At 45.0% G+C, this 27,970-nt stretch overlaps 1 protein-coding gene across 3 annotated transcripts; it reads left to right on the top strand.

Moving 5' to 3' along the window:
• Positions 1-12: 12 nt before the first annotated feature.
• Positions 13-27,970, top strand: Hcls1 (hematopoietic cell-specific Lyn substrate 1). 3 transcript variants are annotated; one of them, XM_041672738.1, is made up of 14 exons: positions 13-89; positions 4,098-4,181; positions 4,705-4,778; positions 15,650-15,779; positions 18,085-18,195; positions 20,792-20,846; positions 22,757-22,867; positions 23,389-23,444; positions 24,404-24,473; positions 25,411-25,622; positions 26,020-26,136; positions 26,560-26,761; positions 26,911-26,973; positions 27,166-27,970. In XM_041672738.1, the coding sequence occupies exons 2-14, from the start codon at positions 4,098-4,100 to the stop codon at positions 27,297-27,299; spliced, it is 1,419 nt and encodes a 472-aa protein (XP_041528672.1). In that variant the 5' UTR covers positions 13-89; the 3' UTR covers positions 27,300-27,970. The 3 variants fall into 3 exon arrangements, with proteins under 3 accessions (XP_041528672.1, XP_041528669.1, XP_041528671.1); XM_041672735.1 differs by lacking the exon at positions 13-89 and adding an exon at positions 1,670-1,740; XM_041672737.1 differs by lacking the exon at positions 13-89 and adding an exon at positions 3,080-3,183.

Genomic DNA, 27,970 nt, shown 5'->3' with positions numbered 1-27,970 from the left:
GAAGCCTTGTGTATAGTTCTGAGAGAACACTGGAAAACGTTGGGCACTTGCCTATAACTCCAGCACTCAGAAGACTGAGACAGGAGATCGTAAGTTCGGGGTCAGTCTTGTCCGTACAGTAAGTTGAAGATAGCCTGTTCTCAGGAGAACAGAGCGCAACAGCAAATCAGTCTCCTAGGACACACAGTGTGGGGGTTTCGTAGCTCATGCAGGTAGGGTGGGTATAATTACGCATTTGTTTGAAGTTGCTGCTTGGGAAAAGCTGGCCGGCTATCTCATTGAACAAGTGGATTTCGAACCCGAACTCTCTGGTTTCAAAGTTATTCCTGCGTGCTACACTCCACTCAGGGGACGAACGTGGGGTATCTGTAAAGGGGAAATGAGTTTTCTCGGTCTCATCTCTAAAGTTCTACAGTTTCTCCAGAGAACTGCATTGCCATATGATGTGTTAGAATGTCTGCTCTGATACTCTAATTCTGACATTGAATTAGAATTCCAGGTTAGCTAGAAGATTTCCCCTTTCTACATTGTCTCTACTTTAAAACAGCTTTAACAGAACAAATGAAATGTCCAGAGTCTAGCGTCCATTTGGAAGGGACCTTAGGAGCTTTTTGTCCTCCTGCAGAAACACTCTGTTCTTCTGTAGAAATGCTCTCTACAGTCCAAGAGTGGAGAAACCCATCTGGGACCCTTTCTGGGTTCATTATCTCTAGGGCAATCAGGTCACAATTCCAAGAAGAGCCTGGGTCAGATTCTATAACAAAGTCTTAGGATGATCTTGGGAGTTTCTTTGAATCCTCTTTGTCACTGAGGGCCTCAGGCTGCCAGAGGAGTCCCCCTGGGGGATTATTTGTAAAGCAGCCAACTGTAAAGGCCTCCAAACTCTCAGTGGCCTTCACCTCAGAAAGGGTCTATTTCATTGGCCCAAACAAGTCACCTGAGCATGTCCAACTTGAAGATAGAAGGGAAGGGCCACAGATCTTAACAGCACGGAGTGTGTCAGAGTTCACAGCTCCTGCTTCTTGGAGGAATTCATCTGGAGTCAGAGTTCTGTCAGTGAGCTCAGGCTCCACACAGTTTCCCAACAAGCTAGGACTTCCTCCTTCCTTTCTCAGGAGTTATCCTTTTGACATCAGTTCTGTGTGTAAGTGCTACAGGTAATGAAGAGGTGTTTTACAGGCTTGCCCTTCAAGATTCACATACATCTCCCAGGAAGCCTCTCTTGATTGCTCCAGCCCACATCTAATGTTGTTTTTGTTTTCCTCTCTCAAGACTAGACCTCTAAAACAGTGTTGTAGCCCAGGCTTCACCTGAGTACTGGGATCACAGATGTTTGCTACCACATCCACTTCTGGCTTGTTCTGAATTCTTTTACTATCCTAGATGCAACTGTCCTACGTAGGACACAGAACAGTTCTACAACATTCTTGTAGTAGTCTTAACTGTTTAGGGACGTGGCTCAGATGTGGTCACTTTTATAACTATCCCATGACTTGCAAAAACTTTTCAAAATACTAGACACAGAAACACTTAACCCTTTTAAGTACCTAAAGCTTAAGGAACTGACTCAAACTTCAGGAAGTAGCTGTGAGGACAGTGTGGCAGGAAATGACAGAAAACCTGAAAACGGAACTAAAGCCGCTGCTCAGTTTCTTGCCCTGAAGTGGCAGCAGCTGGTGGGGGCCGCCGGGTGTGGATTTGAAGAGCCGGAGCTGGGAGCTTGAACAAACAGTAGTGAAGGTGGGTACTCAGAGCTCTAGGAGACTTGGGGGCACAGGGAAGTGTGGAATAGAAATCCACACAGCCCTTAGTTTGCTAATTGGTGCTGAACTTGTGACGGCCATCAGGTCTGCGTGCAGTGGTTGACAATGAGCATGGGAAGATAGGAACAAGGAAATGGCCTGCACTCAGGAACGTGATTGATCAGCCATCTAGGACCGCGGGCCCAGCCAAGTATACCCTGGCTTCTATTGAGGATCTACACATCCCACTCTAAGGGCCGGTTAGCCCTGGGCACTAAGCTAAAGGAGTCCTACAGAAGATGAAGACTGCTGTACGGTCTCTCAGGGCACTAAGCTAAAGGAGTCCCACAGAAGATGAAGACTGTTGTTCGGTCTATGGGGACGGCACCTGGGAAATGTAAGGGAACAGGAATTAACCCACGTGAACACTGGTGCTGAGCCAAGTGCTTTGAGGGGACAAATGCAGGCATGATTATTCAGTTGGGGTAACTCTGTGTTTGTGGGAATCCCAGAGTGTCAGAGACAAGCAGCTATGCTAAGCCCTTCATTATTTAACATTGGGGAACAAAATTACAGGAATCAGCGAGTTGTCAAAGTATTTAATATTTGTGAAGGGCTTAGTCTACTATCTGGTTAAGAGGTACATACTCAGTGTTGCGCTACTGGCTGTGGTCCCATTACTCTTACATTACTGAGGTGTGTGTGGACTATTGTCATAAGTCAACACAGTCCTAAGGCACTGGATGTGCTGGCATTCTCTGTCCTTCACCGGGTTATTCTCCAGCCTTCTGCTTCAAGTTAGCAACCTTACTGATGAGTTATCAAGAGTACGAGCATATTAAGTTATTTTGATCTTAAAAAGGGGTATGTGAGGTTGATGGGAGAGATGGCTGAGGCCTGGGGGCAGGGGATAGGACAGAAGATGAGACCATCGGACCTCACTGCTTCCTTATTGCCCATGAATACAGTTGACTTCTCCTTTCCAGTTTCACTCTGTTGCAGAACAGCGCAAGAGCCAGGTCATGTCAAAGAGAGGCCATAGGATGTGGTTCACAGGTCATCTTTACCTGTGCTAAGCCCTATCAGTAGCTATTGCTAAGTAAGGAAGGCAATGTTCTTAGCAGCTCAAGTGACCCTTGGCCTGGTTAGCTCACCACTTCCCTAACTGCCCCTAGCAGATCTTTAATTCCCCCTTAGCAGATCTTTAATTCCGCTCCTTAGATTCTCCAGGGATGATCTTCTGGGGGTTGCTAGGAAACAGAGACAAGGGTGGAAGTTTCCAGGTGCATTTCAGTGGAGACTTGGGGCCTAAATGGACAGAGTCCAGCAGATAGGAACTGAAGAGTGTCTCCTCTGGGAAACAGTGATGAACACCAGAACGGCCTCCCTGCGGTGGAAGTCCCTGAGAAAGAAGTGTGAGCAGGGTCCTGCCAGCCAGTAGGTAAGAGTGGAGCCAGGAAATCCCACAGACTACCAGAGCAGATGGGCACTGCCCCTTGTTACTTTGCCACGCCACTGTTCAGAAGCCCACAGTGTGACTAGGCAGTTCCTCCTCACGCTCCCTTGGCAAGGCTCAGGAAAACACGGGTATCCAGTGGAGGAATGATTGCTCCCCTGCCAAACTAGTTTTCTCCAAAGACTCCCGCAACGCTTGCTTACTTGGTTGGTAAATCCCACATGTGTTCCAAAAGGGGATCTGTTACATGCGGTGTTTGAATATGTATATCTTTAAATGCAGTTGAACAGTGTTTTCATTTGAGTGCTAAAACATAAAGCCTCGGTGTTTTCTCCCTTAGGAAACTGAGATTCCCGTCAATGTTCCCCCTTGCATCAACTAGTGTGGGTCTTTCAGCCAACTGTCCAGACAGCTCTTCTGTGAGTGTGTCTTAGAGTGAATGTAGGACCGTATCCCATAGACAGGTGAAACAGTTTCAATGTAGCTAAGCAGATTACAGACAGCAGGCACCCTGGACTCATTTATGTTCTGACAACTAGAAAGGAAACCATGGAGAAATCTGAGGGAAATGCCACCCCAATCCTGCAGAAGGTGTTGTCAAGTACTACAAGCTGTAGATGCAGTGAGTGGTCACGGCACGTTGACAGAGGTTGCTCAGTGTTGCCTACATCTGCACGGGCTTCCCTCCAGATGTGGGTGGACTCAGACCACTCTGAAATCTTAAATAACTCCCACTCCCTTCTCTTCTAAGAACTCTCCCTAGAACTTCTATCTGCTTGTTTCAGCTCTTGTTTCCTTCTAAGAATGGCGAGAAACATTTGATTGCTTCAGCATTCTCATCATCCTTCCTCTTGATTCCTCTGTCATTCCTAATTATTTCCATTGTCTGTCACCCTCAGATGTGGAAGTCTGTAGTGGGGCATGATGTGTCTGTTTCCGTGGAGACCCAGGGTGATGACTGGGATACAGACCCTGACTTTGTGGTGAGTAGGGCATAAACTTCACTGGGACAATGGGGTGTGGGACACCTCAGCCACTCTGGCCGTTGAGAGGGATTAGGAAGGAGTATCTGAGATTAGGATAGTCTTTGTGGTGAGACAGATTGGCAGAACCACTAGCTGACATTATTAGGAATGTGTGATAACTGGTGTTGAACATAGAAGGGCCCAGGTGTGATTGTATTTGATAGTGAAATTGAGGGACTAGGTCACTCCATCCTGAAGTTGAAGATCAGTTGAACCTGGGACTCTTCTGGCCTATGGTGCTTGATTTGAGATGTCCTGAGAGATCTAAGGAGGAAAGGGTGGGTGATTCGGAGTAAGCCAAGGATCATTAGCTTAACTTTAATTCTCATGCGGGTTGAGATGGGATAAATGCAGCTGGGAGTGACAGTAGAGACTCTGACTGAAGAAGCATCTAATGCAGGGGACGGAGATGGGGAGGGTCAGCTAGGAGGCTCCTTGCAGTCTAGCCCTTTTCTTGCTGGTTACCTGCTGTCTGTTTTAGAATGACATCTCTGAGAAGGAGCAGCGGTGGGGAGCCAAGACCATCGAGGGCTCTGGACGGACAGAGCACATCAAGTAGGTGCTGGGAGACTGGGAGGGAGGGGTGGTCCATGGAGAGCTGATGAAAAGCCTGCGGGCTCTGGGCAATGTGCAGCAAGAAAATAGCCATGTCTGGGAATCTTTCTGTTTATTTGTTTGTTCTAGAATCAGTCTCTGTGTGTTTCTATGTCTTCATGTGTATTTGCTTCATCTCTCTCTTCTTATCATCTGTCTTATTATCTGTCTTTTATGTATGACAGCTCTATGAACCACCTCCACCCGGCAGTTTGCTGTATTATCTGATTAGCTTCCTTCAATCAGACATGAGATAGTCAGAGAAGAGGCACAAATGCTGAAGATCTATCTGTCTGTCTATCTATCCATCCATCCATCTATCCATCTATCTATCTCTATCAGTTATCTATAAAATGCCATTCACCTATCCCTTTAGATAAATGTAGAACATGTGTTTAGAGTGTAGGGTGACTGCCAATGGGTTGCGAAGACTTCAGTTAAGAAGACTTCAGTGCTGAGCGTGGTCTTATGCATCTTTAGTTCCAGCACTCAGGAGGCAGAGGCAGGCTGATCTCTGGTCAGCCAGGACTATGTAATAAGACCCTGTTTCAAAAAGAGAAGGCATCAGTAAAATGTCAAGGTTAAGGACTCCCCCATAAATTCTATAGTGAAGATAATATCTGCTGTCATAGTTGGGGCAGTGACTTGAGAAACAAATTTGCATTGGACTACATGATGGAAATTGGGAACCATTAGTGTTACTATAAAGAAACAAGACATTTGGAAACTCATGATTAATCCTATTTTAGTAATAATGTTTAGTCTTCAAGACAATGATCCAACTTTCTTTTTATCTGAAATAAATGTGGCAATGTAGCTCAAGTGGAAACAATTTTGCCTACCATGCATGAAGGCCCGTGTTTGGTTCTAGCACCAAAGAAACTAGGCGTGATAGCTTATGCTTGTAATCCTAGCACCGAAGGGTGGAGGGAGGTGGCTGTAGGTGGAGAGGTTTCTGCAGAAGGGTCAGAAGTTCAATGTCAAGGCTAGCCTAGGTTACACTGTGTGTTAGTTACCAATAATGCATTGGTATTCCATCAAGGAAAGAAATAAAAGCACTTCCCCTTGTTTAACCAAAAGAGAGTCTAGATTTGAATTCCCTGTTTCATGCTCTGTCTGTCTTCCTTCCTCTGTTGGTCTGCTGTATGTGTCTCAGTCCCTTAGACTGTTTGAAGGCTGACTTGTGAATCTGTGTGTTCCTGTGTCTCTGTGTGTCTGTCTTGCAGATGATTGCCTTGTGACTGTGTGCCTGGTTTCTGGATCCCCCTAACTAAAAGCTCTCTTCTATCTCAATTGAACTGCATAGAAAGCTTTACGTGGGGAAAGGAATGAGGAACACCTGGCAAAAATCTTTAACAGAGTTTAACATGGGATTAAGTCTCTGGCTCCAACTGACCCAGATAAACAAATATCATTGTTTATCAACCAATATCCACAATGGTTACTTTCAACATTTATGGCATTTTTCAGGAAGTTGCTTTCAACTTCTGTATTTGCTGCTTTCAGCAAATGATGTACACGCATTATCTGGGTCAGGGGCATAGAAGAGGACATGATTTAAGATCGCAACTGTGCATTAGTTTAGGTTGTAAGAATTGACCAGATGGCAAGTAAGTTTGGTTGTTACAGTGTTCTCCTAGAGTCAGGTTTAACACGCTTGCAGTCTTAAGTGTTAAGTGATTTCAAGGCCTATTAACTTTGGCTGTGAGGGCCAGCAAAAGTTTTAATCTCTTAAGATGTAGGAGATATTTTTAGAATATCGTATCACCACAATACATGAGACTCTATGTCTCAAAAAGAGAGAAGCAAATATGGGCATAGCTAGGGTTTTCTGTGGACTATTGTCCTTGGCCCTTGAGAGACATACTTCTCTTCCACAGACTAGTCCAGACCATCTCACCAGGACTATTGCATTGTAGGACTAGGCTGTCATATTTTAGTAGCAAAGTAAATGCAATGCTTTAAGAAAAAAAAAGCTGAAAAATAATTAATCAATGCCATTCCTAAATTTGGCAAGATTAAGACGATTTTCAGCTTCATTCCCAACTCCTCCACCCACACTCTAACAATATTTTGGCCTCATTTCCCCCTGGATTTTAAAGGTGTCAGTGATGGCCGCACTGCAGCTGCCATAGTCTTAGGAAACTTGGCACACATTTGGGCAGATCTGGAATATTACTGAACACCATTCAGACATAAATGGTTTGATTTAAGCAGCTATATTAAATATTATTTTTATATTTTATTTACTTTTATATGTAAGGGTCATTTGTCAGTATGTATGGCCATGTACCATGTGTGGTTCTGGTGCTCATGGAGGCCAGAAGAGGATGCTGGATCCCCTGGGACTGGAGTTATAGATAGCTGTGAGCTGCCTTGTGGGTGCTGGGATTGAATCAACATCCTCTGGAAGAGCAGCCAATGCTCTTAACTGCTGAGCCATCTCTCCAGCCCCAACTGAATATTTAACAAATCAACCAAGTCTGGAAAGTACACAGTGTGACAAAGAAAAAGAATAGGAACAGGGCCTTTCCAGAAGCTTCTTTAATGCTCATTCCCCTGAAAGCTCACAGATTTAAGAAGGTTGAGGGAGGCTTTTCCTTTTCTGAGTGAAGGCCACCTGTCCTGGTGTTCTGGGACCTACTGAGACGGGGAAACAGTATCCCGCTGTTTTCCCATCCCGGAGCCTGCATCTTGCATGTTCAGTAAGAGCAGAGCCTTTTAAGGACTTCTAGAGTCCTGCCACCGGCCCATGGGAGGAGCTTGCTTTTGGAAGATTTTGATTCAGTTCACAGCTCTGTCATTACCAGCAGTATGAATTTAGTTAGCTCATTTTATTAATTCACGGGGATGATAGCAGCTACCCGAAGGTTCAGGTTGAGAGTTCTTTGAGTCGTCTACCTGAGCGTCTGCTGGTACGTAGCACTTCTTAGCATGTTGGTGATATTATCTCTATGCTCCGTTAATAGAGATTTATCAGAGTCCCAGCCCCCAAAGTTAATACAACTATGCAACAGCCGAGACTTCCTTCTCCCTAAATGGCTCCCTACATGGTATAGCACTGTACACATAGCTCTGACTTGGGTCCCTGAGGCCGTACACTGTGGTAACTCTACATATCCAATTAACTGGATCCATAACCACTGGAATAACTGGAGATACTTCCCCAAAGGCTTACTTGTGTGCATTTGTTAAAGCCTTCAAGGTACAGAAGCTCGGATCCCCTATGGGAACAGGCTAGGTGACCTTGGGCAAACTTTTATCCTTTCTGATCTTCAGTCTTCCTACCCAGATCAAACAGTCCTCCAGGGGACACGCCAATGTGAAGCCTCTTTCTTTGGACAGGGCCCACTGAGCCACCCTCCGTGGTCAAGTGGGAATCACCAAGACACTGGGAGCGGAGGGGAAACTGGAGTGGAGAGGGCTCGCCAGACTGAGCTGACTCAAAACAGGAACAGGAAGTGACTGTGGTTCTTAGTAGGCGGGCCGCCTACCCCCCTCACCACTCGCATCTTTCAGGTCAGCCTTGAATTAGTTTAGTCTGGGGGTGGCTTTCTAATTCAGAGACCAGTTTAAGTGATTTTTCTGTCCCTCATCAACTGTGTAGAGAAATGGCCCAGTGGTCAAGGGCTGTCTCCCCATCCCTATGCTTGCCTGCTCCTCTGCCTGCTGTCTTACCCCTTGACTAGTAAAGCATCCTTATCACCCTCAGACAGTGATTCTTAAACTCACTGCGGGAGAGGACCGAGGGTTTTGTCTTCTGAGTGTCTATTATCAAATTCGTAACATATTGACACTTTCGTAAAATAAAATATAACTGAAAAGCCATGACATCAAAGATATAAGCACAGTTTTTACTTTTAGATTCAACAGATATGAGGTCACCGTGCAAAACTCTTGCTTGTGTTTCTAAAATCAAACTTTTGATTTTTATCTTCTTTCGCTGTAAAAAGAAACAGGTCAGCTCCCAGAATGCACTGTGAACAAGTCAGCTCCCAGAAGGTACTATGAACAGTACTGTGGGCAGCATTGCATTGGGCAAGGCCTTCGGTGCTTCCTGAAGCCTTTGGATTAGGTCTCACTGAGAAGTAGCTAGAGGTACCCATCTCAGTGGCTTACCTGATTTCTGGGTCCTACCATTCTACACTGGGTAGAAATGAAGAATGACACAATACCTCAAAGTAGAACCCTGGAGGTCCAGGGACGGCAACCAGCTCGGCTATGCCAGCACTCGGGGCATTAACCATGTGACTGGAGTTAATAGTACCAGCCTCCTTACCTCACAGGGCTCCTATGAAGAAAACCACAGCTATGGATAAGAATAAAGGGCAACATGAACTGAGCTGAGACCCATTATGCAGACATGCCTGTCTTTAATAGATGATGATGTCATTCTCATAGCACAGAGAAGTAAGGTATTCATTCTTGATCTTCACAATCTGTCTAAGGATGTAGACATATATATATTATACACACACGCACACACACACACACACACACACACACAAATGCTTTGAATTCAGCTCAGCCTGGGTCTATGGGCCTTAGTCCCTATGTCATATCATTTCTAATAGACCTAATTTGTCATGCCGACATTTCTCTTTTTAAAATGGAATGTGACCTCCCACGACCACTACCCCTTTCTCTATGGTTACTGTTCTGTTTAAAGCAACCAAGTACATTATAGTCTGTAATAAGTCTCCTCTGCCCACCAGCCAGCTTCCAAATGACAACACAGAGAGTTTTTGTTAATTATGAAATCTTAGCCTCAGCTTAGGCTGGCTTCTAACTAACTCGTATAACTTAAATTAGCCCATTTCTATTCATCCCCTTGTTGTCATGTGGTTCATGGCTTTGCCTCTCTTCCTGCATGTCCCGCCTCGTCTACATTGGCAGTTGGTGACTCCCTCTTTCTTCTTCCCAGAGCTTTCTCTGTCCTGAATATCTGTCTATACCTCCTGCCTAGCTGTTGGTTGTTTAGCTTTTTATTAAACAATCACAATGACATATCTTTACCCAGTATAATCAACTATCTCACAAAATTAGTCTGGCCTTCCTGACATGCCATGCTCACCGCATAAGCATAGGCCTATTTATGAGGACATAAAAGCTATCATTCATTTAATTATTTTCTTATTTAAAAAGAAATCGTTGTTGTAATGTGTAATGATTATAAACAAATGGTTCGATGAATTTTGATAATACTACAAGTAACCACCAGTACGGTCAGAACATAGAAGATTTCAGTTACCACTGAAACTTCTCAGTGTCTCCGTAGTCAGTGTCTCCTTGGCCAGTACACACATAAACACTGACCTGTATCTTGTAGAGTGGTTAGCCTGGTGTCTCTAGAGCTTCAGTAAATGGATAACATAGACTATATTCTTTTGTGTTGGTCTTCTTTTACTTATAATGTTTTTGGAATCTAGCTAGAGCCTTGTATATATTGGTCTTTTATTTCTTGTTGTCAAATAGTATCTGCTGTGTACCTACATTACAGTTTGGTTTATTCATTGCTCTGTTGTTGGACTTCTAAGTCTATTACAAACATATTATGAGCATTTGAACACACATCTCTTTATTGACATATATTTTTTATATCTCCCAGGGTATTCTTAAAAATCTAATTGCTTATTCATATAGTCAGTGTGTGTTTACTTTTGAGAAACTGCCAATTTGTTTTCCAATAGGAATTTACCATAGTTTATTTCTGCCAGAAATGTATTTGTTTCACAAATACATTTTACATTTACATGTTTCATGGTCCATGTCTTTGTCAACACTTACTATTGTTGGTAGTTTGAATTTTAGTCACTCTGTGGGTATGTGGTATTTTTAATTTATATTTCTTGGATAAGTAAACTTCATCAAGTGTTTTTTGCATGTCATGAATGTCTCTTTTTCCATCTTCTTTATAAATTGTCTGTTAAATATTTCCTCACCTTTACAATGGACTATTTTCCTACTGAGTTCTCTATATATTTTAGAAATAGATATTTTGTGAGATGTATGTTTTATAAATATTTTATCCAAGAGTAATGATTGTTCTTTTAATTTCCTGATGACATTATTTCATAGGCACAAGATTTGAATTCTGAGGAAGTCTAATTTATTTAAAAGATTTTTATAATTATTGGGTTAGTTTTTTTTATTTGTTGTTGTCTTTTTGTCTAAGAAAAAAATTCTCTTAAAGTTTCTGGGGAGATGGCTCAGTGGTTAAGAGCTCTGGCTGCTCTTCCAGAGGTCCTGAGTTCAATTCCCAGCAACCACATGGTGGCTCACAAAACCATCTATAATGAGATCTGGTGCCCTCTTCTGGCATGCAGGCATACATGGAGGCAGGATGTTGTATATATAATAAATAAATAAATAAATCTTTAAAAAAAGTAACTATTTAAAAAAGGTGTGAAGATTGTCTCTAACATTTGGTTCGATTTAAGATTTTATCTTTTAATATTTATGTGCAATATGAAGTTGAAATTAAGTTTCGTCTTTTTCTATGGATATCCATTTGCCAAACAAAATTCAAACTGTCACTTTCCCACTGACTTAGCAGGTTTGTTTGACCTTCTGTGTGGTTGATTTCTGAACTTTATTCTCCCTCACTAAGCAATGTGTTTGCCCTGGCAGCGTAGTTACCACAGTGCAGGGACTGTTGTAGTTGTGTGGTAGGTCACTGAAACCAAACAGAACTCCAACAGTGTACTCCTTAAAAATAATTTTTACTATCCCAAGGTTTTATGTTATCTTATTTTATTTTGATACAAAAACATAATTCCTATTTAGTCTTTTTTTTTCTTAATTCTTCTCTTGTACAATATATCCTGACTGCAGTTTCCTCTCCCTCCACTCTGCCCAGCTTTCCCTCCCACCTCCCCTTCCCCCAGATCCACTCCTCATCCATTTCCCTTCAGAAAAGAGCAGGCCTCCCAGAGACATCAACGGAACACAGCATAGCAAGATACAGTAAGACTAGACACACACCCGCACTTCAGGGCTGAGCCAGACAACCCAGTAGGAGGAGAAGGGCCCTAAGCAGATAAAAGAGTCAGAGACACTCCCCACTCTTACTGTTCCACAAGAACACCCAGCTCCACAGTCAGAACGTTTATGCAGAGGGCTTAGCTAAGACCTGTGGAGGCTGCTTGATCACCTCTTCAGTCTCTGTGAGTCCCTATGAGCCCTGCTCAGTTGATTCTGTGGGCCATGTTCTCCTGGTGCCCTTGACACCTCTGGTTCCTACAATTCTTCCTTCCTCTCTTCCTCAGAATTCCCTGAACTATGAGAGGAAGGACCTGTTTATCCCAGACTTTTATAATTTTATACATGTAGAACCAGCAAGTCAGCTCCTGGAAAAAGAAGAAGAAGCCTGTTGGGATTTTGTTGGGATTCCACTGGAGGTGGAGGTCATTTAAGGGGGAATGCACATGTTGGTCGTATTGGATTTTCTGATCTACAAACCTGAGCTATTCTTCTACTTATATAGGTCTTCTTTGAGGTTGTTTTTTTTTTAGAAGTATTGTTTAATGTTCCTGTCTTACTCATATTTTGTTAAAGTTCCCCTAAAGCATTTCGTGTTGTGTCATGAGTATAACTTACTTTTGACTTTCAGTTTTCAAATGTCTTTGGCTGGTAGATAGATGCAGTTGACCTTGATAGTCTTTGCATCCTGTAACCTTGCTGTAAGTACTTAATAGTTTGGTAACTTTGTGGATTATTTAGGCTTTCCTAAGCACATGTTCATATTGTTTGGGAATAAAGACTTTATGGTCTGAATTATTTCAGCTTTATACCTTTATTTTCATTTCCTTATAGAACTCAACAGTGCTGCCCTTTCTCCCTTTTCCCTCTGAAGTCCCGAATGTTTGCTTGATTCTCTTGCTCCATCAATACAAGTCATTTGAAAGCGTGGAGCAGAGACAGCGTGTCAAAAGCCCCCTAGGTGTGACACTTGGCACCTTGGCTGTAACGTTTTGCTTTTTTGTGTCTCTTCCATCTGTCCACTGTTGCCATACATGAGATCTTTTGTGTTCTTAGAGCCTGGCAATGTTTTACACTCAGAGTTGTTTAACGGATATTTACCAAATAAAATGATTATATATTAAGACCCACTCAGATAGATTCAGCTATATGGTAAAGAAATTTATAAAAAGTTTGATTTTCAGTTGGATGTGGCTACAGATGCCTGTAATCCTAACACTTGGAAACAGTGGGAAGCTCACGAGTTCAAGGTCATTCTTGGCTACACAGGGAGTAGAGACTAACCTGGACTACCTGAAGTAGAGGCTAGCCTGGACTACGTGAGACTGTTTCTCACAAACAAAAATGAGACACAAAACAAAACAAAACCAATTTTGTAAATTTTTTTTGTTGTTGTTTAAAACATTTTCATTCAAATAAGGTCATCTGTTGGCACCTTCCCCTAACTAGCCAGCCATTCAGTAGGCGGATTTGCATATTTTCTCAATTGCAAACAATGTTTGTCCCCAGCCCTCCACTTCTCCCTTGAATACCTCAGTTGGGAGCCTCTTGAAGCCCCATCCGTCCAGTTCAGACTCAGGCAGCTCTGAGGCCTTTGCAGGCTCATTGGATCTCTGCTTTCACTGCTGCCAAAGAGGTCAGGTGCCTGCAGGCTGGGCGGATTGATTTCATCTGGTTCCTAGCCAGCTCTCTAAAATAAACTGTGGCTAACGCTGAAAGGCTTTTACAAAGGCTTCAGCAAGATTATCCCGCTAGACCAGCAGATGGGTCTAATCTTCCACAGAAGGAGAACATCTCCACTGTGAGACAGTCACTCTGCCTGAAACCAGTCTCTGCTGGGTCTGAGCTGTGGAGTCCCTGGACACCCAGATATTTCTATATGGTCCAGGGTCCTTGCATATTTTCCAAATTTGTGAGCTCTTGCTGTCGTTTGTTGGCATAGTGCTGATGGATCAGCTCAGATCTTCAGACTAAACAGACTGTGGCTTTCTCCCTCCTCAGTGTTGCAGCCTCCATGGTAGTAAATATAGAAAAGAGCATGGACTTAGTAGAGGAGTGAGTGCTCTTGTCCCCCCTCCCCCGCCAGTGTCACTGTCAGAGGTGGAGTACCAGTCCTAAACTATGGGACCTTTTGTTGGTGCTGCGGGCTTGCTTTTCATCCTGCCCGGCTCCCGCACGGCTAGCTTTACACCAGAAATAACAACACACAAACTGTATTCATTTAAACACTGCTTGGCCCTTTATATCTAGCCTCTTCTCGGCTAACTCTCGCACCTGGACTAGCCCATTTCTAATAATGTGTGTAGCACCCCAAGGTGTGCTTACCGGGAAGATTCTAGCCTACGTCCATCCTGGGTTGGAGCTTCATCATGTGTGTCTCAGAGAGCAGAGCTATCGAGTCTGAGCTCACTTCCTCTTCCTCCCAGCATTCTGTTCTGTTTACTCCACCCACCTATGTTCTAACCAATAAAATGGGCCAAGGTAGTTTCTTTATTAGCCAATGACATTCCTCCATCAACCTTTAACTGTTCTAAGAGAGTTTGTTATTCTCAGAAATTATCAGGCTTAGGTTGCAGAATGTTATTGCTTGACAAAAAAAAATACACTAATAAAACTACACTAATATTAATGAATAAATAAACTTACTCAAATCTACATTTTTATAAGCATCAGTTTTAATGACTTCCATTATGTTATTTGAAAGATAGCATTTCTATTTTCTTAGCTATTTCCCAATTACTAGGTATACAGATTAGTTATTTTTGCTACTGTCTGTAATGTTTCAATCACTAGACTTTAAGCTTTGTCATATTTAAAAATGTTTTTCTGGGGTAGACTCTTAGAACCATGGTCTAAAGGCATTTGCATATTTTTATGTTTCTTGAGACAGACCACCTAAGTGATTGAAAGCAGGTCTTTTCAGAGAGAGCGATAACTTCTCAGTTGTGTTATGCCCAAATCCGCGAAGTCCCCCAAAAAGCCAACAAGGAGACCGAGTCTCGTATGTAAAAGCAAAGAGCCTTTATTTTATGCAAGTTTGCAAACTTGGTCTCCCCACATGTCCAATGTACTGGAATAAATGGAGAGCCCCCAGCTCTGAATTAGGCTGAATTAGCACCTCTTTTCAGGAATCCTCCAAATTCCAAAGGAAGGAGCAAAACAACATCCTAACCTTTTGTTAGGGTAGTGACAGCCAGTCTGGAAGGTTACATGACTACTTCAGGTACGAACTATGGCTTGAGAGCCTGGCTGCCATATCATATAGAAATATGGGCCTAGAGTTCAGGACCCCTGATTGGCTGACATTTGTCTAGGGACATCCTGGTGAGTGTGTGCTGGTAGGTAGTACTATCTACAGCTGTTGGAATGTTAGGCATTTCCTTTGGATGGTCTGTTTTTGGGTGGTGCATGGGTAATCTCAGTTCTTGGTCCTTCCTGCAGCCAGGCATTGCTTCAGAGTAAACCACTGAGGCTCAGGCCTCTTATTAAACTTATGAATGGCTGAGTACTACTCCAGCAGATGATAATGGTTGGAAGTAAAGAACCTCGTTTGAGAGATATGTTCATATTTAGCTTATCATGACTGGCTCCTACAGTGAGTATATAGGTATCATCTGTTTACATGAGAACATGAAAAATGGGACTAAAGATGACAAGGTATGTTAGTGAGAAAGATAAGAGATCACAGGATCTTGGCTTCTAGAGAGTACCAACTTCTTACTCCAAACCTGTCACTCATACATTTGGGGGTCTCAAGAGTTTTGCTATAAAAGATTTCCACTTTTCTGGAAAAGGGACTGTTGACCTCCCTGTACGAGGTGAGTGAGCATCAAGTGTGTGGTTACTTGCAGCATCCACCAGCTGAGGAACAAAGTGTCCGAGGAGCATGACATTCTAAAGAAGAAGGAATTGGAGTCGGGGCCTAAAGCATCCCATGGGTATGGAGGCCGGTTTGGAGTGGAAAGGGACCGGATGGACAAGGTGAGTAGAATAGGAGAGGTCTGTTTTAGAGAAAAATTGATGAAAAGCAAAGTACTATTTTATTGGGGCTTTGATTAAAAATTTGTTCCAAATATGATGTCCATTTGGGCTTTAAAGGAGAATGATCTATGTGCTGTTAGTATAGGCAGAAAGAGAGTCAAGACATTAGAGCAGCTGCCTGCTGCAGCTCCAGGTAATACTGTGACCCTGGGTAATGGATAGTTTTAATTGACAACTTGACATAATCTGGAACCAGCAGAGAAAAGAGCATCAGTGAAGGACGGTCTAGGTCAGACTGAGCATGTCTCTTGGGGGTTGTCTTAAATACATTAATTGATGTGAGAAGCCCACTGTGTGCAGCACCACCTTCTGGGCTTGGGTCCTGTGTTATATAAGAGTAGAAACAGCGAGTTAATCAGCAATTCTACATGCATTTATTCTCTCTGCTTTTGATTGTGAATGTGACTGTTTCCTTTAAGTTCCTGCCTTGACCTGGAATTGTGGCCAAATACAACCTTTCTCCTTTAAAGTTGGAAGCTATTGTAATCACAGAAACAAAAGGAAACTATGCCATACTCAGACTGAGGAAGCAGGGAACATTAGTGGAGGAGGGAAAATAAGCTATAGACTTATTTGTTGCCTTTAAATGCTGTGTATTCTGTCTGTATTGCAACTTCTCTTATTTTCTTTTCTCAACCTGTGGGTTACAACACTTTGGGGTCCACATATCAGATATCCTGCATACCAGATACCTACATTATGACTCATAACAGTAACAAAATTTCAGTTATGAAGTACCAATGAAATAATCTCATGGTTGGGATCACCACAGCACAAGGAACTGTATTAAAGGGTCACAGCATTAGGAAGGTTGAGAACCACTGCCTTAGTGTATTATGTGATTATGTGTGTGTTGAAATAAGAGCGGCAGGGCTGCATCCCCAGCACCCGGCCGCCCCCACGGCTAGCTTTACTCGAAATAATTACACGGAAACTGTATTCTTTTAAACACCGCTTGGCCCATTTCTATCTAGCCTCTTCTAGGCTAGCTCTCGCACCTGGACTAGCCCATTTCTAATAATCTGTTGTAGCCCACGAGCTGGCTTACCAGGAATGATCTTAACCTGCATCTGCCTAGAGTGGGAGAATCATGGCGAATCCTGACTCAGCTTCTTTCTCCCAGCCTTCTGTTCTGTTTACTCTGCCTACTTATGTTTTAACCTATGAGGGCCAGCCAAGCAGTTTCTTTATTGCTTAACCAATGAAATCAACAGATTGATATATGACACTCCCACATCATGTGTGTATGTGTGTTGTATGCATATGTTGTATGTGGTGTATGTGTGCATGCAGGTTGTAGGGGCGGTGAGTGCACTTGTATGTGCACAAGCAAGATGTCAAATGTCTTCCTCTGCAGTTCTCTGCCTTAGTGCCTTGGGGCAGGATTTCCCACTGAGTGTGAAGCTCATCAGGTCACCCAGGCTGGCTGGGAAGGGAGCTCCCAAAATTCACCTGTCTCTACCTTCCCATGCTGGGGTTATAGGTACATGTAGCCATGCCTCACTGTTTTTGTGGGAGCCAGAGATTTGATTTTAAGTCTTCATGTTTGAAGAACAAGGACTCTTATACACTGAGCCACTCCTCAGACCTTTAGCAATCTTTTGTTTTGTTTTGTTTCTGGGACAGGGTTTCTCTGTAGCTTTAGAACTTGTCCTGGAACTTACTTGGTAGACCAGGCTGGCCTTGACCTCACAGAGATCCAGCCACCTTTGCCTCCCAAGAGCTGGGATTAAAGGTGTGCACCACCACTGCCCAGTTTAGCAATGTTTTTATATGTGCATTGAAACTTCAGAATTCACTTCTGAACTTTGGTTGGTCCAGTGATTAAAGATCTAGGACAGAGATACCTGGTTGCTGGAGTGGAGACGTCATTCGGTCAGGGCATCTAGCCAGTGCCTCTAGATGCACCCAAGCTTTGCTCCTTTTCTGCAGTGCCCCTGTTTGAGCTCTCCTCTCCCTTCTTTTGGTTCAATACTGCTCTGGCCATCTCTTCTCTATCTTCTGACTTCCAGTACATTCCTGGAGGTTTCTGAACAATGGCTCTCTTGTGATGTGAAAAAGGATTCTAGGATGGGCACCGCTCTAGAGAAAGTTACTGTGTCCCCCATCATCGGTTCCTTGGCGGCCCTGTCAAAGGCTACAGATCTGACCCGGAAGGGAATTTCTTGTATCCTGACATCCATTTGCCATCTCGATTTCTTAAGGTCATTGCGATCTTTTATACACCATTTCTGATTTTCCTTAGAGTGCTGTGGGCCACGAATATGTCGCTGATGTGGAGAAACACTCTTCTCAGACTGATGCCGCCAGAGGCTTTGGGGGCAAATATGGAGTCGAAAGGGACCGGGCAGACAAGGTAAGGGACAACTTTCCCCCTCTGCCATAGCCCTTACATTATGTGGGCCTCACCAACATTCAGTCCTAAATGTAGGTCCATGCTTCTTCAGGTGAAAGACAGGACAGCAGAGGCCACGTGTGTCTGGTACTGGCATTGAGTCCAGGACAGATCTCATGACCTGTCTCAGCAGGGCTGGTGGGGAGGCTGTGTGTGGAGCATCATCATCCATTTAAGTTCGTTAGGGCTGGGGTTGCAGTGCAGCTCTGGCCTCGCCCAGGAGAGGCCCAGGGTTCATCAGCAAAGCCTCCTTTAGTCAGTTAATAGGCAAAGATTCCGTGTAAGAATGTCTCAAGGCATTAGCAGAGAAGAATTCCTCAAATCAGCAAGTAAGCCGGTTAATTCATTAGGATGCCAATGCTCTGAGAAGGGGAAGGATTGAGCAATGATCCCTGAAGCTGGGGTGTTGATGGAGACTCCTTTGTGTACAAGGGTAGCTTTAAAGAGAACAAAAGGCAGTTCTAAATGGGTGCAGCTCATTCTGTGGAAGGAGCAAGGCTGGCGATCCTTGATGCTTTAAATTCCAATTTAGGATATCAGGAGCTGAATCCTTTCACGGCACAGGTTAGAGTCTCATCTGAAAGGGGAAGGGAGCTATGGAGGGAGAAGTAGAGGGGGAGGGAGAGAGGAATGGGCTAGAGAATATTCACATCTGGTTTATTATTTTTATTATTATTGTTGTTGTTGTTGTTATTACTAGCAGGTAGGCCTGAATCCAAGCTGCAAAGTGTTAGGATGATAATTGTTTGCACTGTAGGAGAAAATACACCCCGAACAAAACTGAGAAAGTTCAAGACATGCTGTAAAAGAAAAGAAGTACAAAAAACACATTAAAGACAATAATGTCACGTGGAGCATATGTGGTGCTAGAAACAAGGGAGGATTTCCTAGGTCTTGGCTTCCTTCTGGTGGTCTTTGCCCAACCCCTTATTGCTAGTTGTTATTTTACAAGCACAAATTGCATCACCTAAGCACTTCACATGTCCATAAACCCTGAATGAAAGACTAGAGGATGGGGAAGTAGCTCAGTTGGTAGCTGTTAGCCTAGGGTATGGGGACCACCCCAGTGCCTCATAAACCAGGTATGTTGGACATACTCACTCCCAGGTAGAAGTAGAGGGTCAGAAATGCGCTGCCTGCTAGCCCTCCTCCCACAAGTCCATTTGTCCATCAAGAGTTACAGGAGAAGTATGCCTGCCATGTCTGTCATATGTAAGATTTATTGCAGCAGAGATAGCATGGGACACACTAAGTCAGAGCCCCCGCAAGTTGAATAGGTGTGTGTCTAGAGAGGGAACATGATCGGCTTGATGTGCAGGGAGCCTGGGTTTATTTACTTCTCAACTGGGTGTGGAGCAAAGCTGGTTCCACTTCTGCTTGAACTGGTCTCGGCACGATGCATTTAGCTGGTTGTGTCTTATTAACAGCACAGCCCTGACTAGGTGTGACACTCTTGGGGACCTTTGAAACTGCAGAGAATATACCCCACAGGATTCCACAGGGCCTTGTTTTCAGCAACCCACAGTGCAGTTAGCCTCCTGGCATGGAGTTTGCCCAGCCAAACCTGCCTGGTGGGTTTCTGTGGCCCACAGTGGGGTAAGGAGGAAGTCAGCCTACTGGCTGGGAGTGAGGCCAGTGGCCTGTCAGAGAGGAAAAGCCTCAGCAATAGGGGAATTTCTTCTGGGCAAGAGTCCTGGAGTAAACTGCCTTGGATCTAAAGTGGAGGCCCCCAGGCATTAGCCTGATGGCTCCCTCGGTCTCTGGTTATCTAAGAATTAACTATCTTCTGTCTTCCTCATGTCCAAAGTCATCCTTGCTACAGAGGGAGTTTGAGGCCAGCCTCAGGTATAGGAGACCCCGAGAAAGAGGGAGGGAGAGAAAGGAAGAGGGGAGCAGGGAAACCAAGAGACCAGTTCTTAAGATACAAAGCCAAGCTTTGCTTAGAAACCTGGAGCTACTGAGCAGATGGGGACACAGGTCCCAGGATGGATTAGGTCTTGGGACCAACTTGGATCCCATCCCACCAAAATCTGTGCCTTGCATCCCTGTGAGGCCATGCTGAGATCAGCACAGTTCAGGGGGAGTGAGGTGACTAGCCCATAGGCGCCCAGAGGCACACATAGCTTTTAGTTTGCAGGGTCTTTGCTACCTACTGCCTCATCTTAGTTTGTGAGGCTCACATGGCGGGGAAATGCTGATTCCTTGCTAACTCAGCAGATACTATACCTTGCTCTCTGGAGCTGTCATATTATTCCAAATGAAGAGAGAGCATTTCTCTCAATTTTGCCACTGTAGTGGGTAAGACACATTTAATATCATTTAAAGAGACCAGTGCTCAGTGGTGTTGAATAATCCCAAAGCTAACCAATTATAAATGAGGGAAGTGGGATTTGGATCTGGAGTGGTCTGGTCCAGAGGCCATGATGACTACTTTGTAGCATTGTTCCTACTTTCAACTTCCAAATTTAGCCACGGGTTCCCAGCACTGCCTCTGGGACTGCAGTGAAGGCAAGGGTATGAAGCAGATAGAGGTGACCAATCCTTTCTCTCTCCTCAGTCAGCAGTGGGCTTTGATTACAAAGGAGAAGTGGAGAAGCACGCATCTCAGAAAGGTGAGTATCCAGTGCCTTGGCCACCTGGAGGGTCGCTCCCCTGCTCACAGCTCCCTTCCAGCAGCTTATCATGGCTCCCTCCAGCCCTCCACTGTTTTGGCCATGGCAAACTATATTTTCATCATATTCTTTCCCCCTCCCAATTCTACTCAGATCCTTCCTGCTCAACCAACTTCATGCTCTCTCTCTTGAAACAAACAATACAAAACCATACCTACACAAAACCACAGAATCCAACTTGTGTTGGCTCTAGAACATGGGGCCTGCCATGTGTCTAGTAAACTGAAACTATGTATTTTTATTTCTTAAGTTGAGGAAATTTTCCATATCATTTTATTGATATTGGCTTTTAATTTTATTGAGATCAAAAAATGATTTCCAGTATTTCCGTCTTGCACATGACCTCTGTGCATTAGGATCAAAGAGTTGATTATGTAGTTTGGGACAGAGTGTTCTTAGTCATTTAGCCAACTAGGTCTTAGTGACAAAGTTGTTTGGATCTTCTATAACTTTACTGATGGCTCTTTTTGCTCACGAGGTTCAAATTTTCAACAATGACCATAAATTTGTCTATCTATCTTACTGTTTCTCTCAGGTTTTGCTTCATGAATTAGATTTATTCCACTGTACTTATTCCTGATGGACGATGCTGTCCCTCTTGCCTTTTAGAATGCAATTCTTTCTTGAAGTCTACTTTGTGTTGTGTTCATGCTACCTTTCTTATGATATTCTTTCCACATATATATTCTCTTTGTGTGTGCTTGCTCATGTGTGTGAGTGCATGTATGTGCTGGGGCATGCAGAAGTCAAAGGTCAGTGTTAGGTATTTTCTTTGATCGCTGTGCACTTTTATCTATTGAGACAGGGTCTCTCCCAAACCTGGAGATCATAGATTTGACAAGACCAGCAGGTCAACAAGCTCCAGACATCCTGTCCCTGTCTCTACCACTCTAGAGTCGCAGGCATACACTGTCACACCTAGCTTTGTATCTGCACTCTTGGGACTCGAACTCGGGTCCTCATATTTACATGGTACTGTACTGACTGACACACCTCCTAGAACCCTCCCTCTCAGTATGTATTTTCTGAGATCAGTATTTAAGTTATTTTCTTCGCTTAGAATTCCTAAATCCTATTAATTGGGAAAAAATGAGTAGTTACATTCCACGCTCAGATGTAGAACTAGAGTTTCAAATATTACTGGTAAAATTTCCTCTTGTCAAATCTGAACAGACTACAAGACACCTTGCCATTTTCTGTACAAGTGAGCAGCATTTTTCTAGACATCTTTTTCTTAGGACTGGGCAGAACCTCCTTTCCAGCTCCCATGCCCACTCGAGTAGATTTTAGAACCACAGACCCTAGGTCTTAATCCCATTTCGCTGAGCGCTGACTGTAAACCCCTTGGGGCTTCTGTGACATGTGCTGACTGTCATTCTTGTACTTATTTATGTAGCTCCAATTCTTGTATTTCTTTCTGGAGCTAGGATTATTTCATCTCCCCCATCTTTCCTCTTTTCCTCCTTTTCTTGTATCTGTTCCTTTCTTCCCTCTCTTCCTCCTCCTTCTTTCTGAGTTTCACTACTTTAAAGTTACTATATTTGGCTGAGATTTCTCGGTTTCTAAGGGGGTGGAGGGACAGCATTTATCTCCCATGTCTGCCTTTTATCCCAGAGATCTCGTCTCACATTCTCTATACACAGTCTTTCCTGGAAAATATCAAGGGGCTCTTCTTGTCTTGGGATGGAGGTGAGGGCGTCGTCCCCGTTAAATTTGCTCACCACTATCTGAGCTCCGAACCTTCCCTGCCCTCCCACCCTGCGCTCATTCCTGTAGACTTCTTATGCGCGCATGCGCGCGTTTTCCAGCGGGCTGAGGCCAGGCTCTCAGGCCTCTCCTGTCTATTGCAGATTACTCTCATGGCTTTGGTGGCCGCTATGGAGTAGAGAAGGATAAACGGGACAAAGCAGCTCTAGGATATGACTACAAGGGAGAGACGGAGAAGCACGAGTCTCAGCGAGGTAAGTAGGTTGGATTGGGAGGAGGGAGGTCCCAGAATAAGGAGAGGGACGAGGATAGTCAACATGGATGGGAAGGACAGCAGAATTGGAAGCAGGGCAGAGAATGGGGCAAGGAGGAAAGGGATTGAGGAAGGAGTGGAGCCAGGCAGGGTAATGGGCTGCTTGGTGTGAGTATCACAGGCCAGTCAGCCTTAGTGGGGACAGAGAGCTCTTCCCTGGGACTCAGCAGCTATGGCTGGAGGGCTTGCTTTGTTTTCCAGTTTATTTCCTTGTATTTTGCCTTAGTTGTCACTTCTACTGTCTTTCCTTTTTCCATCTCTCTCTTCTTTCTCTCCCGAGTCCCCTACCTCCATCCTCTACTCTTTTCCTTTTCTTCCTGGCATCCCTGTCTCTCTCTGACATTTCTTCCTCTTTCTCCGCCTTCCACATTCCTGTCTCCCTGTCCATCTGCTCCCTCTCCCAGACCCATTCCCAACATTCTAATCTCCTATTTTTCACTCTCAGAATTTTCTTTCCCACAGACTATGCCAAGGGCTTTGGTGGCCAATATGGAATCCAGAAGGACCGAGTGGATAAGGTAAACAGAGGATACCATGGTCTTGGGAGTGTCTCTGTGGTAAAGGAGCTGCACGGAGGATAGCAAGAGAAAGGAGAAGCCAGAAGACAGATGGAACTCTTGGAGCTGGGTCACCAAGGAGCATGAATTCTATAACCTGAGGTTTATCTGAGAAGAGTGGAGGGGGCAGAGAGTTAGCGCGGAAAGGGAGACACTAGGGAGATTGGACATGACATTTCAGGCATTTCTTAGTCCTGTCTGGTCTCTTCCTGCTTTGTGTTACCATACTGTATGTTCAGTGACTCCTCTTCCTGTGTGAGCAAGGATCTTGCTCCATTCTGGGTATAAATGGGCTCAGAAACTTGCAATTCTAAGTCCATTGAGCTTTCAAAGGGAGAGCTGAGCTCGCCAGTAGAGTTCTTTACCCTTCTCTCTGATGGAGGAGGGTCATATGTCTATTGGTTAATAAGGAAACTGTCTTGGCCTTTAATAGGACAGAAAATTAGGTAGGTGGAGTAGAGAGAACAGAATTCTGGGAGAAAGAAAGCTGAGTCAGGCAGTCGCCATATCTCTCCTCTCCAAGGTGGATGCAGGTTAATATCTTACCGATAAGCTACCACCTCGTGGTGGTACACAGATTATTAGAAATGGGTTAATCTAGATGTGAGAGCTAGCCAATAAGAAGCTAGAGCTAATGGGCCAAGCAGTGTTTAAAAGAATACAGTTTCCGTGTAATTATTTCAGGTAAAGCTAGCCAGTGCGGGAGCCGGGTGGCGGGAAGCGGCCCGCTGCTCCTATTACTACAGAGTTGCTCCTATTCCTCATCACTCTCCCACCAGATAATATTGCAGACCCAGTCTAACTGTTACCTACTACATGGCTACGGATGCCTCCCAGGGTGGCTCTTTCCCCCAGTGCTGGCTCATGGATCCCTACCCTTCTGCTTCCCCTGACTATATACACTGTTCTTCTGCCTGCAGAGTGCCGTTGGCTTCAATGAAATGGAGGCCCCAACCACAGCCTATAAGAAGACCACCCCCATAGAAGCCGGTTAGTCTTAATTCCCTTCTCAGTGCCTTTCAGTGTGTTTTCTCTTCTGACTCTCTCTCCTCCAAGATTATCCCTTGCATGCCTTTGGCCACTGAGATAAGCCAAGGAGGATGAGAGCACCACTCTCATCAGTCCAGGGTCTTGTCTCCTAGAAAATCCAGACTTACTGGATGGCAAGAGGAGCGGCATCAGGGAAGAAACTAGGGACAGAGACACAGAGAGACAAGAGTGAGGTGTTAGCTGGGGAATATAGATAGAGTAGACCTTTGGGATGGGGGATAGGGTGGTGGCGGGTGGAGATACATAGATTTAAAGAATATGGGATGAGAAAGATGCTGGTTCAGGAACTCATAATTTTAAAAGGACAGCTGGTGCTTTGGTCATAGGGAACCTGAGCTTCAGTGCCATGTGATGCCCAAGTCCTAGTGTCCCCTCAAAACCTCTGTACCTTCCCTTCCTGTAGCACCTGTACTACAGGACCTTATACGAGCCAGGAAAGGGGCTGGAGATTTAAACACATATGCACACATGCAGAGACATGGAGACATGGATCATCTTTGATACAAGAATGCCAACTTTATTTAGCTCCAGGGAAGCTTCCATTGGGATCCTTAACTGGTAGCCACGCCCCAGCTCTTGGGATTTCCAGCTGTAAAACCCACCAGAAGCCACTTCCCCTGCCATCAGGAACTCGTGAGGGTCTCATGCTCAGAGCAGCTGCAGGCACAGGAAAACAAGTTGTTTACTCTGTTCACCCCAGCAGGCAAAGAAAGTCAAGGGGCCAGGGGTCTGCAGCCTCCAACACCCTCCATGAGTCACCTCCTCATCTTCTTTCCTCCTGTATAGTTAACAGATCTCTCTCTTTTTTTAAAAGCTCTATTTCCTCTCTCCACTCACAATCCAAGACACCCTTAATTTTCCTCATCTGTGTTTGCAGCTTCCAGTGGTGCCCGTGGGCTGAAAGCAAAATTTGAGTCCATGGCTGAGGAGAAGAGGAAGCGAGAGGAAGAAGAGAAGGCCCAGCAGATGGCCAGGCAGCAACAGGAGCGAAAGGCTGTGGTGAAGATGAGCCGCGAAGCTCAACAGCCACCGAGGCCTGTGGAAGAGCCAGCAGTGCCAGCCCCAGTGCCCAAGAAGATCTCCTCAGAGGTGAGTGCATGCTTATTGGGGGTCCAAGATCTCTTGACCTGACTGGTATCCCAGGTGTCCAAGTGATGGGCAAAAATAAATAAATAAATAAATAAATAAATAGAAGGCAGATGTCTCCCTTGCTGAGCAGAGTCTGTTGTGCTTGTCTTTGCGAAGATTCCATGTGTGTAATTGGTCCCAGGTAGCAGAAGGTCAAGAGAAAAACAACAACACAACAACAAAGCCATCAGGATTTATAGACTCTACCCGTTAGAGTCTCTATAATAAGAGTCTAACAGATAGCAGGTCACCAGCAACAACTGGTGGCCTTTGCTGTGCCAAGTGGTTACCAGCTGCAACAGGTACCCTTTGCTGGACCAACTAAAGATGAAGGATCCATCATCCCCTTGTTCTTCAGGTCTGGCCTCCAGCAGAGAGTCACCCACCCCCAGAACCTGAACCCATGAGAAGCACAAAAGAACACCCCGTTCCCTCTCTGCCCAGGATGCAGACTCCACCACAGAATCCCCCGGAGGTAAGCAGTGTCCCAGAGAGTGTCTGTCCCTACACCATCCTGTCATGTCTTGGACTGTATAGGGGCAGCCAATCTTACTCTGGTTTTAACACTGAAAGTCCTGCATTCTGGAAACTCCCTAGTCCCGAGCAAACCTGGACAGTTGGTTCTCTTAGCTGTGGTAGGCCAACAGTGTGCTTTTGCTTTGATGTTCCTCTGGTTTTCCAAAGGCTCTGCCTTGCTTTCCACACCCCTCGCCTCACACCTTGAGTTCCCTCCTGTCGCTTCCTTTGGGAGGGCAAATGTTTTAGGAGACTGGGAATGAAGAGCAGACCGTTTCTGAGGAAAGGCTTCTAAAGGGGAGGGAAGAGGTTGGGTGGCAAGGGTGTTGGCAACCCCATTAGGTCATCATTGAATCCTCTTGGCCCACACATCTCTCCTCAGGACGAGGAGCCTCCAGCCCTGCCCCCTAGGACTCCTGAAGGCCTCCAGGTGGTGGAAGAGCCAGTGTATGAAGCGGAGCCTCAGCAGGAGCCTGAGAACGACTATGAGGACGTTGGGGAGCTCGATCCGCGGGAGGAGGAAGAGGGAGACTATGAGGATGTGCTGGAGCCCGAGATCACCCCTTCTCTGTCCTACCAGGCTGGTGAGTGGGGTGAATGGGGAGGGGAAAGCAGCTCCCAAATGTGGTCAGTTTCTGGGCATCAGAGATGGAGGGGGAATCTCCCCTTTCTGCCCAGTGAGATCATGTCTTTTTGCTTTCTCCATGTAATGTTTATATTTCCCATTATTCAGAATCATCTGTCGAGGCTGGTGGTACAGGGACCTCTGCTGTAGCCCTGTATGATTACCAAGGAGGTAAGCGTGAAGCCCCTTGAAGGGCCTGGCACACCTGTGGCCCCTGATATAGGAAAAATGGTGGGTTCTGAGGGTCAAGGAAGATCCCAAAAGACTGGGCCTGTTTCCTTCCCTGAGGCTTAGAGTTGGCACAGACAGGCACTAGGGGATTCCTGTCTAACCATCCTAATGTCTCCTCAACTTCCTCCCCAGAGGGAAGCGATGAGCTCTCCTTTGATCCAGATGACATCATCACTGACATTGAGATGGTGGATGAAGGCTGGTGGCGGGGCCGTTGCCATGGCTACTTTGGACTCTTTCCTGCAAACTATGTCAAGCTCCTCTAGTGAGCAGCCCCATTGTCTTCTGTTACTCCAATTCCCCAGGTTAAAAACGGCTCTGCCTCCTCCTACCCATTCCACAGGACTGCTGCAAAGAACCTAATAGCATGCCATGGAGCGCCTGGATTCAGACAGACCTCCCTCTCCTGCTTTATTAAGAGCTTTAGGTAGAGGCAGCACAAGGCAGGGGCCTTCCCTCTGCATCCACTCTTCCCTGGGATAACTCATAGCATCATCTGTGGTTCTGCCTCCTTCCCAACACCCCCCTCTGCTCTCCTCCCTCTTGAGTGCTGGCATTCCCCTGTATGCTAGCCGTCAGGGAAGCTCTTGCTAGGCAGCCTGATTTTGCCTGGTTGTGCTTTTTTGTTCATTTTTCTTCCCATAAGACAGAAATTGGAACTGTCTTTTCTGTTTAGACATAAAACAGAATAAAGCGAGACTGTGGCTTTGAACACTTTGTCCTGGGGTAAGTGGTGCTCTTAGTGAGGCCTCTCTGGCCCTGACTCCACATCCCTCATCCACATGAACACAGAAGACACCCTCTAGTCTTGTGTTTAGGATGTGGTGCTCTTACCATTGCCCAAATCCTGTGCCTTAGGGGTCAGGAGCTAGGCCTGTTTATGTGGCTGTACCTTAGTCTGTCCAAAACAGACAAGCCTATTACTGCCTTACTGAAG

The sequence above is a fragment of the Microtus oregoni genome, unplaced genomic scaffold (genome assembly GCF_018167655.1).
Source record: "Microtus oregoni isolate MIOR12 unplaced genomic scaffold, Mior012 000023F_ref0000262, whole genome shotgun sequence".
Taxonomy (NCBI): domain Eukaryota; kingdom Metazoa; phylum Chordata; class Mammalia; order Rodentia; family Cricetidae; genus Microtus; species Microtus oregoni.
This window is presented reverse-complemented; position numbering and strand designations above follow the sequence as displayed.